Genomic DNA, 13,559 nt, shown 5'->3' with positions numbered 1-13,559 from the left:
TCTCAAGAACCGGTTGCACCAACTGGACAGGATCACCACAAGGAGAAGGTGTGCTTGGAGCTAAATGGGTCAGAACCAGTGGTACCTTGTGTGTCAAAGTGCAGCATTCTATTTTAGGTTCAAGGCAGGCTACTGATAAATTTTAGAGAGGGTAGGAACATGACCTGATTTATGCTTTAAATGTAAAGAAAAAAAGTGTTATTAGAGAGCAAGGACAGAGCTGGGAAACAAGTTCCCAAGCCAATGTGGTGGCTCAAGCAAGAGACAGCCATTGTGGATGGGACAAGGGAGGAAGCCGAGAACATGTTGGGAGGGGAGAGGACCTCACCGTGGCAACAATGAAGGTGCTCGTTAAGTTATATTGACTTGAAGAGTGAAATCTCATTTAAAACCAAAATATTCATGTAGATGGGGAATGTACTCAAGTTCTTTTTAAAAATGAACTCGCTCCATAAAAGATGTTTGGAGCTCTAGATGATGGAAAAGACTCAGCCCATTAGGGCTGAAAACAGAAGACCAGTCACAAAATTAAATGGCATTCTCAAAGCAAACATGAGCACACCACAGGACAGACATACGGGGAATTCGGAAAGCAATGCCAGAATTTTTGAATATCTACCAATATTCCTAAAGATGAACTACATAAAATCAGATGTGCAGGATAAAAAAACATGGTATCATGGTTTTAGAAGAAAAGCACACATCAAAATGTATAAATGCCATGAATTTGGCAGATGACGGTAGGACAAGGGCTCCCATACCCCAAGGAGTGCCAAAGGCCATGACCATGTTTATGCTGCTCTTTGGCCATTTATCACATACAGACCCATGGGGCAAACCATTATTGACATGATTCAGGCCATTTTGTTGAAAAGAAACATCAAATGTGTGCTCTGACTGAATACGTTAACTTATCAAATACACTTTCCTCTGTAATTTTGAAGCTAATTGCCTTTGTTTGGGTGTGGCTTTGGTTTGCTTTTTCCCAATGTGTCTCTTTGGGAAAAGTGATTTTTTTTAAGCACTCTTGACCATATCAATATGATTTCCATAATGAAATAACATATAGAATTACATAGTGAATCATTCACTAGTAAGCTCAAAATAGTAGCTTTTATTCATCACTGCGTGCTGTGTAGGTCATACTGTTCTAGGTAAGAATAATTAATTTTTCTTAAACTATAATTATATGTAATTCAAGCCAAACCACCTTCTTCAAATACCAGAAGATACAGTGCTCTATTAGATGTGTGTGGCTGTAATTATCTTTTCTGTGTTGAAGTTAAACTTTAAGAATAGTCTATTTATAACAAAGAGAACATGTATTTTCATATAAATGTATCCTTTGAGAACATTTAAAAGTACATTCAGACATTCAGAGCCAGGCTGAACATTAGAATTTTTCTATTTAGTAGCTTTTCAAAGCAACCATGAAAATGTAGAATGTGGAGGTATTAATAGTAAAATATTCACACACAAAAAAGTAATGGTCATTCTTAGAAATTTAATGAATGAATTGGGGGAAATGTGAATTCAGCCTGGAGAGGATGCATTGAGTTCAGTGCTTTCCTTTTTAAGCTTGTTGAAAAGGTAGATAGTATTCCACTCATCCTTGTGGTCCCAGCATCTGTACCCTGCTGGTATGAAGAAGGTGCTTGGCAACATCTGATTTATGAATGGATACATGAATGAATGATTAAAGGTGAATGAATGAATGAACTAATGAGTGAATGGATGTTCAGAGCAGACAGATGGTAGGCTGATGGATGAATACATGTGAGAAAAGCATAATCAGGAAACATATAAATATAATGCCCCTGAGCGTTATGAGAAATGATATTGATCCAGGAATGAATTATAGGGAAAGGCCTGTTCGTGGCACACATGTAGAAAAGTTGGGATTTTGAGATTTGTTTCCCTTGGAAGAGATGACCTGGTAGGCACAGAAATGGTATCGCATAGCAGAAATAGAACAGGGTTGTGAAGGAGCACAATGACATTCTGAGATCAGCAGGAAGGAAAGCAAATCTGAGGGGAGAACTCTGCAGACATCAGAATACATGAAAAGATTGTGTTGTTCGTATCACCATCAATAAAGCTATTCTTAACAGACTGGGAACAGATTTACATTGCTGGGCACTTTAAAATCTACTAGGGCATTTTTCCAGAATACTGATATGTGAAAGATGTGACTACTTTTGATGCAACTATGATAGTACATATCCTTTGAAAAAGCTGGAAGTATTTACTAGACTAGGGCTGTTTTTAGAGCAAGGGGGTTAACATTTTTCAAGATTAATTTTGTATGAAAATAAAGCATTTTAATTGCAGAAAAGAAGCTAACATTCACAATAAGACCTTTCTCATTAAAATATAATATATGTTAATAAAATAATCCAATGATTTTAGACTTAGAAATAAAGGAATAGCATCTAACCCAACACTGACAACAGTAATGATATCATTCAGTGAAAACTCCATTCATAAGAATGCTATGGGCCCTGTACAATGTATAAAGGCAGTAATGATATCATTCAGTGAAAACTCCATTCATAAGAATGCTGTGAGCCCTGCACAATATATATAAAGAAGGTTCACATTGCTTTTGTGCTTCAGGAGAGTATGCGGGAAGCTAAAATAATAATAAATAGCACCTCTTTTAGAGAAAGAAAAAAGGGTTAGCTCATATTATGGAGGGCTTTATAGGCAACATAAAATCATTGAAGTTTCTAGAAGACTAATAAATTGAAGTCAGTGTGCAAGGTGAGTTAAAAAGCAGATAAAGGAGAGATGATGAGTTAAATTCTAGATTTTAGTCTGTAATAATCCTATATCAGAGGTGATGGCACTGGAAATATGAAACTTAGCATCTTTGTTTCTTTAAACCTATTAGATGTATTTTAATAAAATACATCAAATAGTTTAAATAAGTTGAAAATGTTAAGATTTAATTTTTGATGGCCGGGCGCGGTGGCTCATGCCTGTAATCCTAGCACTTTGGGAGGCCGAGGTGGGTGGATCACCTGGGATCAGGAGTTCGAGACCAGCCTGACCAACATAGAGAAACCCCATTTCCACTAAAATTACAAAACTATCCAGGCATGGTGGCGCATGCCTGTAATCCCAGCTACTTAGTAGGCTGAGGCAGGAGAATTGCTTGAACCTGGGAGGTGGAGGTTGCGGTGAGCTGAGATCATGCCATTGCACTCCAGCCTGGGTGAAACTCCACAAAAAAAAAAAAAAAAAGATAATAATAAAATTTTTGTAGACAAATGAAATTTTAAATATCTGAGGTTATGTTATAGCAAGTGCTTATTAAAATCATTTTTTAAAAATTCTGCCTTCTCCATTGTACACATCCATTTAGTTTCATTTCCTTCACCTTAATACATGTGAATTATGAGCTTTATACTTTTCCAACATTATCTGAGTTTATAAATATCTCACAGTTAAGTTGAATAGTCAGACGGTACACAAATAAGAAGAAAACCAGGACTCCAGTACTACTGTAGAGATGTATACAAGGTACATTAGTGACGTGGATGTACTATTGTAATTGATTTATTATTGTAAGGTACACACTGAACAGGAGAAAAATGAATTCCCACTTTGGATCAGAAAGCAATATGATATAGCTGGAGAATAAGTAAGCTTGAATGTATTGAATAAGTTCTAGAAGCCTACTATACAACATCACACCACTATTTAACAACACTGCATTATACGCTTACAATTTTGTTAAGACGGTAGATATCAGGCTAAGTGTACTTACCACAAATTTTAGAGGGAAGGTGAAGGTGGGAGGGATGAAGAGAGGGAAGAAGGAAAGGAGGAAGGAAGGAAAGAAGGAAGGAATAGAGGGAGGAGGAAGGGAGGGAGGCGATACAATAGAAAACTCTAATAAACCTTTCAAAGGCATCTGAACATCATCCTGAAAATCATTACAGGCCACTAACTAATTTTAGACAAGAAAGTAACATAATGAGATTGATGTTTAGAAAGATCACTCTGAATATAGTTTAAAAAATGGATGCTTGTAGACCCATGATAATTTATGGAGCTACTGAAATTATTCATAAAAGTAATCAGGAAGTGGGTTCTAGAAACCTCAACAGAAATTAGGACTAAATGGGGCCTGGAGGAAAAGCTGTAAGCAAACTTAGGTGATGCTTGGGGTTCTGGCTTGGGTGATGAGGTGATGATGACTCCTTTGGCCTAGAAAGGCAAGAGTGGGTAGGGATGGATGAGATGGGAAAGTGTGTGAGAAATGACCTGTGGAAATCTCCAGGGCTTGAGGTGCTCAGGGAACACCCAGGTAGATGGTTCTTTTGGTCAATGAGCTAGAAAATACAGGACAAGAGGGAAACATATGAGTGAGGCTAGGGTGCCCACGAAACATTGACATAAATGTGTGCGCGATGAGATGGGCTCCATAGGTCTGGACTCGGTGATAAGATGAGCTCTCATGAGCAGTCTGTAGTGAAAGCTTTTGGAATAATGAACTTACCAGGAAGATGATGAAAAGGAAGAGGAGAATTCAGTGGAGAATTCTGAGGATAGCTAACTTTTGACCGGGAAGCAGCAACATAGCAGCTTCGGACAAACATTGGAACAGAGATGACAGACACAGAGCAGGGGACCAGGTGAGCTTGTCAGAGAAGTCAAGCTTCAAGAAAAGAGAGTGACCCAGGGTCTCACCACCGAAAATGTGGTCCACAGACTAACGTCACCGACATCATTTAGGAATGTGTTAGAAATGCAGAATGAATCACTGGCCCCATCCCAACCTACTGGATCAGAATTTACATTTTGACAAGATCTCCAAGTGATTAATACACATTTTTCAATTTGAGACTTTATAGGGTCAAGGGTATGTGTTTCTTTTAGTCTGGAGCCTGGAGAGCTCCGATTCATCTTACCTCTGGCACTAACTTTCTGTATGGACTGTGTGAGTGTCATATGTCCTCTCCAAAACATATTTCTCTTGAAAACTGAAGAGGTTGATCAAGATGATTTCTAAGATCTAGCTAGAACAGTGTGGGTTATGGACACTCTGTTCCTTTGCCCCTCCTTTGTAGATGATGAATCCTACTAGTATCATCTGTTGTAGACATCACAAGTGCACATTTCCTTAGAGGAAATTGTACTATTATTCCAAAATAAATGTTATCCAATTTTCTATGTCTCTATAAGTAACTGAAGTGTTTTTTTGTTATTTTAATTGACATGTCCTTCTGTCAAAGCAGAACCATGTGACCTGAGCTTTCTCCTTTACTTTACCTGCATGGGAAACAATTACTGATTGTATTTTTTAGCAGCTTTAAATGAGTAAACTAAATTAAGTCACACATAGAATACAAATAATATACACTTCTTCAAGTCCCAAAGAATTCATAGATATAACGAAATGAGAGACGTCACTATTTTTCTAAACTATCAATATGTAAGAATAGTTCTACATTAGATGTTTTTCTCAATTTCATTAATACAGAGAGAAATGTGCATCGCAGAAAAATATCAAAGGATAATAGCTATATATTTTTTTTGTAAATGCTGTTCCAAAAGTACTGCCAGAAACACTCAGCACTCCTAAAAATTGTCTTACAAAAAAAAAGTGCTCTACAGGTTCCCTTGAAGTCTCTACTAACACAGCATCCGTGCCACCTACACTCTAGCATAAGCACCGCTCCAGCATTTGTCTGTACCTCCACAGCCTACACCTCTCAAAAAAAAAAAAAAAAAAAACACACACCTAAAAATTGTAGCAGTAATTGGAGCTTTGGAAGTCATCAATGACAATTTTGTTTAATCTTTTAAAATCTGTCACTTAAAAAGAAAAAAAAACCTAATGGTTTTCTAATAAAAATAGCGATGACTGTAATTCACAGATGGTTTACTTTTACAGGAGTCAGAATGACATTAACATTTTAATCTCAGCTAGGAACACTCTGCATCTAGCAGTGCACAGGGAGAGGGCTCAGTTGGAGAACATTTTAACCTCTCCTTTTCTCTGCTTAGTGAGAAACATTCTTTGATGTGAGAATACCACCAAAATGAAAAATGTAGGTGCTCTGAACCTTTGTTCTAATTTTAATGAATCTTAATTTATTGGATTTGATATAACACTGTAAGACTGATTATACAGTAACATTCATTCCATAGGAAAAAAACAAAAATGGTCAATAATTTTCTTTTGGTCAATGTCATTAATAAACAGTGTAAATCCATGAAAATTCAGAATATATGTGTTCTTATCTGTGTTTCCCTGCTAAAGAAGGATTCTTAAATTTGTATCTTCATTAATCCCTAGCATCAGTGAAAGTAGAGAACTATAAAGACTACATTCAGAATGGTTTCTGGGGAAGAACTCCAAAATACTACTTAACTGCTAATTTCATTGTTTTCAGAAAGACCAAACATTTATTACAAGTATAGCATCTCCAAAAAAAAAAAAAAAAGTACAGTCAAACAAATGCTAAAACATCCAATGAGTATCTACAAATGTTGCCAAACCATAAATAAATTACATAATACAAAACTAGATGAAATAAAATAGTCCATTGGGTACCCGTAAAATATGCCCAAGTAGTTGACGGAAGAATTTTTTTACAAAATAATCTGAATGAATGTAATAGCAGCAAGCACAATACCCAGCCATTGCAACAAAGTCTTTATTCATGTCTTGATAGGATGCTTGTATTGTGACATCAGATCTCCAACCTCCACTGAGCGAATCTGAAGCCCAGAAGCCCTTTGTAACTTACAAAGCCCTTGGTTGTACCTCAGCAGTGCAGATTTGCACAGGCATCCCTACATCAAAAACCCACCAGGGGTTCGGAGAGCAGATCCACCCTTCCAACTCCTACCATTGCACATGTCTGCCTTCCTTTCATTTGTGCTTCGATTGCCAACCCTGCTTCTTCCCAGCCATTATCCCAATCCATGGCTCCCAGAAAGAAGTCCTTTTCTCCACTTCCAAAGCTGACCTGACATGCAGATCTGCCCTGTGAAACCATCAATCCACTTGTCAACTGCCCACCATCAAGAGCTTCATGAAATCTCTAGTGTATTTCAAGAAAAGTTCACTTCAACCTCTGTGTCTACTCTTCCTATAATTTACCTTCCATATCTAAACCAAAACTGTCTATTTCCTGAATATACTGTATCCTGAGTTTCCCCTTTTCCCCACTTCCTTTGTCTGAGAGGAGGAGACAACAGGGTCAGCTAGCTCCTGGTTACCCAGCTGATGGCTGCACCTAGCCATGGGTTGAGATAATGAGGATAATGGCTGGGAAGAAGCAGGGTTGGCAACTGAAGCACAAATGAGAGGAAGGCAGACACTTGCAATGGGAGGAGTTGGAAGGGTGGGCCTGTTCTCCAGTTCTCTGGTGGGTTTTTGATGTAGTGATGGCTATGCAAATCTGCACCGCTGAGGTACAACCGAGGGTTTTGTAAGTTACAAGGGACTTCTGGGCTTCAGATTCACTTGCTGGAGGTTGGAGATCTGATGTCACAATACAAACTGGTAGGCCAGTTTCACCCCATGTTTCTTTTTCCTTTTATTTCCTCCATGACTTATTCTATCACCTGCCACCTTCTGTGACTGACCTCTGGATTGTTGAATGACTCCAGGGTCTGACTGAAGTTTTCATTTTCCATCTTACCTCATTTTCACCCTAGAAGCTATCATCCATCTCTGTGACTCACTTTATGCAAGGGCTTCACAATTCTTTATCTTCTGTTCTTTTTTTCTGATCTGAATTCGTCCTGCCCACATCCATGCCACTTGTGCATTTCAAGAATATGTGTCCATATTCTTCAGGAGATGCAAATACATATATATTTGTGTATATATATATAATGGTAAATATATACAAAGCACTATAATAGGATAAATAATCATTGATAGGGTGTTCTGGGAACACAAATAGAAGGTGTCAAAGCCCTAAAGGAAATGGAAAGGTGGATATAAAAATTCTAGTAATGGAGATGAGGTTTGATTTCAGTTGTAAAGGATACAGAGGAGTTGGTCAACAGGGAAGCAACAATTGCAGAATCTTCCAAACCTAAATGATTAATTGGCATATTTTTCCCTCCCTTGCCAATGACCAGCTCAACAATCTATTCTTAGACAGTTTTCAGAATTCAAGACAAATTTCAAAAAAGTATTTTTATAAAATTTAGATCTGGTCCTCTTAACATTTTCCCAGCATATCCAAATTGCTCACGGGAGAATTTCCATGTTTTTCCTGTAGTCCTCTTCATGATGTAGCCAGCAATTACAGGTGTAGCCTCTTCCTTCATCTGTGTCCACATAATTGTACCCTCAGATGGTTTATCTTCTGGTTCTTGCCCTTCACATGCTAGTGTCTCTGTCTCACACCCACCATCTCAAGATGCCCTGGGAAATTTCTGCTTATCCCTCAAGACAAAATGGCTTAGGAAACATGCTTCTCACTGAATCCTGCCTGATCACACCTCGATCACTCTCTTTTCTTGAAAGCTGTTTCTTGGACATAACTCTCTGTCCTGAGCATGGACAATTGCCACAATCTGCTCACTGCTGACCTTCCCCAGTACACTGAGCTCCACGAGGATGGAGGCCTCCTTTGTTTACCCAAATCTAGCACAGTGCTCAAGATAAACCTCCTTTGGCTTTTGGAATGGCTGTTAGAAATGCCACTGTAAGAGGACATACTCATTTTGTCCACGTCCCCTCCTGCTCAGGGTCTCCACTGAATTAAGAGAGGGGAACTAGAATCCTATTCTCCTGTTTCCCTTCCACAGGTCTTTTAGGCATGTTGCTCTCCTTCCATATGTTAATTCCCCTAATGATCATTATTGATCCCATCCATTGTGGAGTGTCACCAGCCATCATTCCTTTGGAGTTCTGTTTCGGAACCCAGGTTTGGATGAAGTTTGTCTTTGGGAGTTATTCTCCCACAGTGAGTTACATCCCACAATCAATGATGAACAGAGAGGTGACATGCTCCCTCCTTTCCAATGCCTGTCTCACAGATTTGTTCTGCAGAGCTCACAGACAGGACCAACTGTTCTTCCTGTCGACTGCCAAAATAAGTCAGCAGTTGGGAAGGAGAAAAAAAAAGACTATGAATTATGGAAAATAACTGGGAAGATAAAATGGCAATACAATGAAAAAAAAAAAGTAACAATCTCAGTAGCCACCCACTCATGTTACTGTCTCAAATTTCAACCAACTAAAAGAAACTAAACTAAATGAAGAAGAACATCTAGTCAGCCAGAAGGCTCTGAAGTAGACCAGTAGTTAAGAGTTTTCCCCGTTGATCTAACTAATTAGCCTGACTCTCATAATGCAGGATTCAGTCAAAATCTTCGGCAAAACTGTGTTTTATTAAGACAGCAGATCATGTAAGGGAAGAGTTAGGTGGAAAGGGGTGAAGTGACAAAGCGTGTTTGGAATAAACTCCATTTTCATATGAAATAGCTCATAAAACATCTCTGGCCAACCATTCTGAAGACAAGGCTGACCTGTAAACCTTTCCCATACCTAATGGTGTGTACACACGTGCCAGCTTCTGGTGACACTGTGATGTATGGCATAGGCTAGGGGGGTGTTATCATTTTAATGTCCCCAGTTCATGCTTGGGAGCACACATGTTAGACTTCTCACTTTAATGGTGTTTGTCTCAAGTGCTAAGAATATGATTACAAACTTATTGCAAATAATACTTTATCTAACCGAATATCATCTCAGAGCTTCCTTGGCACACCACATTCGGATTCACCAGGCTCTCCTGCAAGTACTTGTGTCTGCTTCTCCTAAGAGACTATGAGTGCCTTCTATGTGAGGGGTATTCCTCACACCTACCTCAGTTCTGTGAATTCTTCAAATAAGCACCACACACAAGAGAATTACTTTAAAAGTGCATGAATGTGGCTTACAGTTTTGTGTTAAGAATTTTCTTTGGCAGCTGTCTTCATGGATATCAGTACGTTTGGATAAGTTCTCATGCCACTAGAGCTTTTCATAGAAACTGATTTCATGTCATGCTAAAATTTCTTTTTAAAAATTCTGGAAAAGTATGTTCATCCCATAACTACTGTTTGTGCAAACATCCAGAAGATTGTTGCTCAAAGATGACTTTCTCATCTTTCTTGAGACTTTTAAACTTTAGTTCTGAAGTTCTGTAATTGCAATTGTACAAACATTTGATTTATAATCATATGTGGCATAGTGGGAAAAATTATTGAAGTAAAACAATTTTATGCATCAGCTTTATGTTTCATTTTGGTCTTTTGAGTGTTTGTTTTTCTTTCTGTAAACTCAAAACTCAAACTCCCTGCCATGAGAAGAGGAAGGAAAGATGAGGGTCTAGCTCTAGAATGGGAGAATCCATTCATGGGGATGGTCTTATCTTGTGACTGATAGTCAAGGCCAGTGTTTCTCTTTTGCACCACATGGTACAACCCACATCAGTAGTGTGTAACCATTTGCAAACAATGTGGCACATGCAGAAAACATACTTATTACAACAAAGCCTTTGGGATTTTGATTAAATGTAATAGTGTTTAAGCATCAGAGACATGTACTCTAATTTTCTTAGTTTGTTTCTTCTAATCCTCTGCTGGAAAAATCTTTTGTCTGATTATTTTTCCATCATCATTTTAGTATCTTCATGCTGTTAAATGTTTCCCTGCTGTTTGCATTTTAGATGGGAGTCCGAAAAGTGTTTCTGAAATCCTGGCATGCTGACCAACTCAATGATTTGTGCCTACAGTTGCAGAGAAAAATTATAACCTGCCAAAAAGGTAACATTTATATGCCAACATTTCTGAACTTCTTTGAGTTGTGAAATGCAAAATCTTTTAGTGCATCCCTAAGTTTAAATGTCAATGGGGTCTGCACCCTAGTGGCCACTGTATTCCACTCCTGGATGCTATCTTCAGGCAAATAGTTTTTGGGTGTTTAGGAAGCATTGTGGCTTAGTTTGCTATGCAACTGTCTCAAAATCAACGTTTGCAGACATTGGTCATGTTTTAATTAGACATCCTTTTGTACAAAATTTTATATTGAATTTCCCTAAACCACAATTTGGAAGAGGGAATATACATCTCTTAACTATTTGTGCATCCATTACCCTGAAAATACTCAGGCTTTTAAATTCTTTCCAAAAGCGCAGGACAATGAGAATGTAACATTGACTGTGCAGCAGGAAAAACGTCTCACCTGGCATGTAGGTGCAGCTATGGCACCAAATTCCTGTGTCATTTCAGTAGCGCCACAGGGACACCAGAGTTTGGAGAACCGGAACAAGCCGATGAGCCAAACAACATTTTCTGTAATTCTACATGTGCCTTGGAAAAAGTATTGACTTTATTTTCCCTTTATGAAGTGACAATAATATTTGGAGTGCTATCTTTGGAAGCGGATAGTATCTATTCCTTTTAACTTTAGAAGAGATTCCAGTTGGAATTGTTTTTTCTATCAAAATCCAAGTGACTATTGAAAATGGGTACATTTTTAAAAACATAACTATGCCTCACATAAGATGTACATGCGTAATAGATTTTTAATTTGCTTAATAGTTTATATATATTATATATTTATATATAATATACTTAAATATATATATATATTTATTATATATATTTATATATAATATACTTATATATTATATATATTTATATATGTATATTCCTGAAAGGATAAAAGAGGAAGAAATGATCTGTATGCTAGCTTTTAGTGAGATATAGTGAACTCAATTCTAATATATTTGAAACTGTTATTCTAACAAGGAAACCTAATAGGATCTCTAAATCACTTTTATTCTTCTCAAGCCTCTGTCCACTTTTTCTGTGGGATTCATTTAGGTATGCCCCTGTGTGAATCTCCAATGGGTATTTTCATTTGCTGATAATAAAAAGTCACCTGTAATCCCAGTTACGCAGGAGGCTGAGGCAGGAGGATCCCTTGAGTCCAGGAGTTCAAGACCAGCCTGGGCAACATAGTGAGACCCCCCCCATCTCTCAAAAAATTTCTTAATTAGCCAAGCATGGTGGGACGCAACAATAGTCCCAGTTACTCAGAAGACTGAAGTGAAGAATTCCTTGAGGTCAGGAGTTCCAGGCTGCAGTGAGCTTTTTCTACCACTGCACACCAACCTGGGTGCCAGAGTGAGATCCCACCTCTAAAAAAAAAAAAAAAATTCAAAATTAGAAAAAAATAAATAAAATAAGAAGCCCTGTTACATGCTAGTCCCTTGAACAGTCTCTGTTCAGATTTTAACACATCCAGCTCAAATAATGATCAAAATTCAGAACTTCATTCTAAGTTAAAACATCCTTCTTGGCTGTTGCAGGCCTGTCCCATCCTTACTGGACATGGGACTGATCCCTACCTACTCAGGTTTCCTCGGGGTCTTCCGGGGTTAATGAGGAGGGGAAGAAGTAAGGAGGTGTCTTCTGAGGAAGATAAAAAGTCTTCTAAAGATAAAAAGACCTGCTTCTGGCAAGTCTTCTGATGACACAGGTGTACTCTGGCGCTGTTCTCCTCCAGCTGGGGCAGACTTCAACAGCTTTCCACATATTCCAGAGCACTTCAGGGACTTCCTTCTCTAACTGGCAACATCCTCCTTTAGCCGGTCATTTGCAAGTCACCCCTCAGCCCCTGGGCACCTTGCAGACCCTCTGTTGGAGTCTCATTGTTCTCTCTGTACACGTTATTTGTGAAAACCACATCTTTGTGAAAACGGCAGCCATGGCCTCTGAGATATCACAGTGCACAGTGGCTGCCAACCCCAAGGAGCCACATGCCAAGATCTCTGGGTGGCCTCCTGAAGCCACTTTCACCAGGCTGAGGCAAGGGGGAGCCTTGGACAAGAAAGGGCCAACTGCCACCTCTTGGTAAAGGAGGCATCTGCTTTCTAGTGTGTGATGACCTGGCCTTCCTAATGTCAACCTTCATCAGTGCAGGGGAGAGGGCAGGCCACAGGTCTGTTTTGGATCTCCCCCTTGCACGTCCTATTTGCATGTTTGGCCCTGCCCCAACCCACGTTTCCCTGGAACACCAGTGGCACCAACTTCACCAGGGATCTGGCTAGCAAAGGAATGCCTCAGGCCCCACCCAGGACCAATGGCATCCAGAGCTTTATCTGCAGCCTCAGCTGAAACTGAGACAGGGAGAGTCTCATTTAATATAATGCTAAAGACAGAACAGGGGATCACAAATTCTCCTGAAAACTTCCCTTAAATATAATAGTAAGAAATTTTGCCCCATTAGAAATTTCTGTTCTATTTAACAAAGATTAAATTGCTGTACCCTATGGACCTGGAACAGAAAAGATGAACAGAACTGTAATTACTTGTTCACTTTTCTAAAGATAAAAATTAAGAATGGTCTTAAAAGGTCGGACGCAGTGGCTCACGCCTGTAATCTCAGCACTTTGGGAGGCCGAGGCAGGCGAATCACCTGAGGTTAGGAGTTCAAGACCAGCCTGGTCAACAGGGTGAAACCCCGTCTCTACTAAAAATACAAAATGAGCCCGGTATAGTAGCACATGTCTGTAATCCCAGCTACT

The 13,559-nt window shown here is 38.9% G+C and overlaps 1 protein-coding gene across 2 annotated transcripts in view; it reads left to right on the top strand.

The window, feature by feature from the left end:
- MYO16 (myosin XVI) overlaps positions 1-13,559 on the top strand; it is a 626,143-nt gene that overhangs the window by 509,925 nt on the left and 102,659 nt on the right. For both annotated transcript variants that reach the window (XM_023217640.2, XM_023217641.2), the window contains exon 29: positions 10,695-10,791. In XM_023217640.2, the coding sequence (XP_023073408.1) occupies positions 10,695-10,791 (97 nt within the window). The remainder of the gene's footprint in view (positions 1-10,694; positions 10,792-13,559) is intronic.

Source organism: Piliocolobus tephrosceles, chromosome X, assembly GCF_002776525.5.
Source record: "Piliocolobus tephrosceles isolate RC106 chromosome X, ASM277652v3, whole genome shotgun sequence".
Lineage (NCBI taxonomy): Eukaryota > Metazoa > Chordata > Mammalia > Primates > Cercopithecidae > Piliocolobus > Piliocolobus tephrosceles.
The sequence above is the reverse complement of the archived record's forward strand: the minus strand, read 5'-3'. Positions and strand labels throughout refer to the sequence as shown.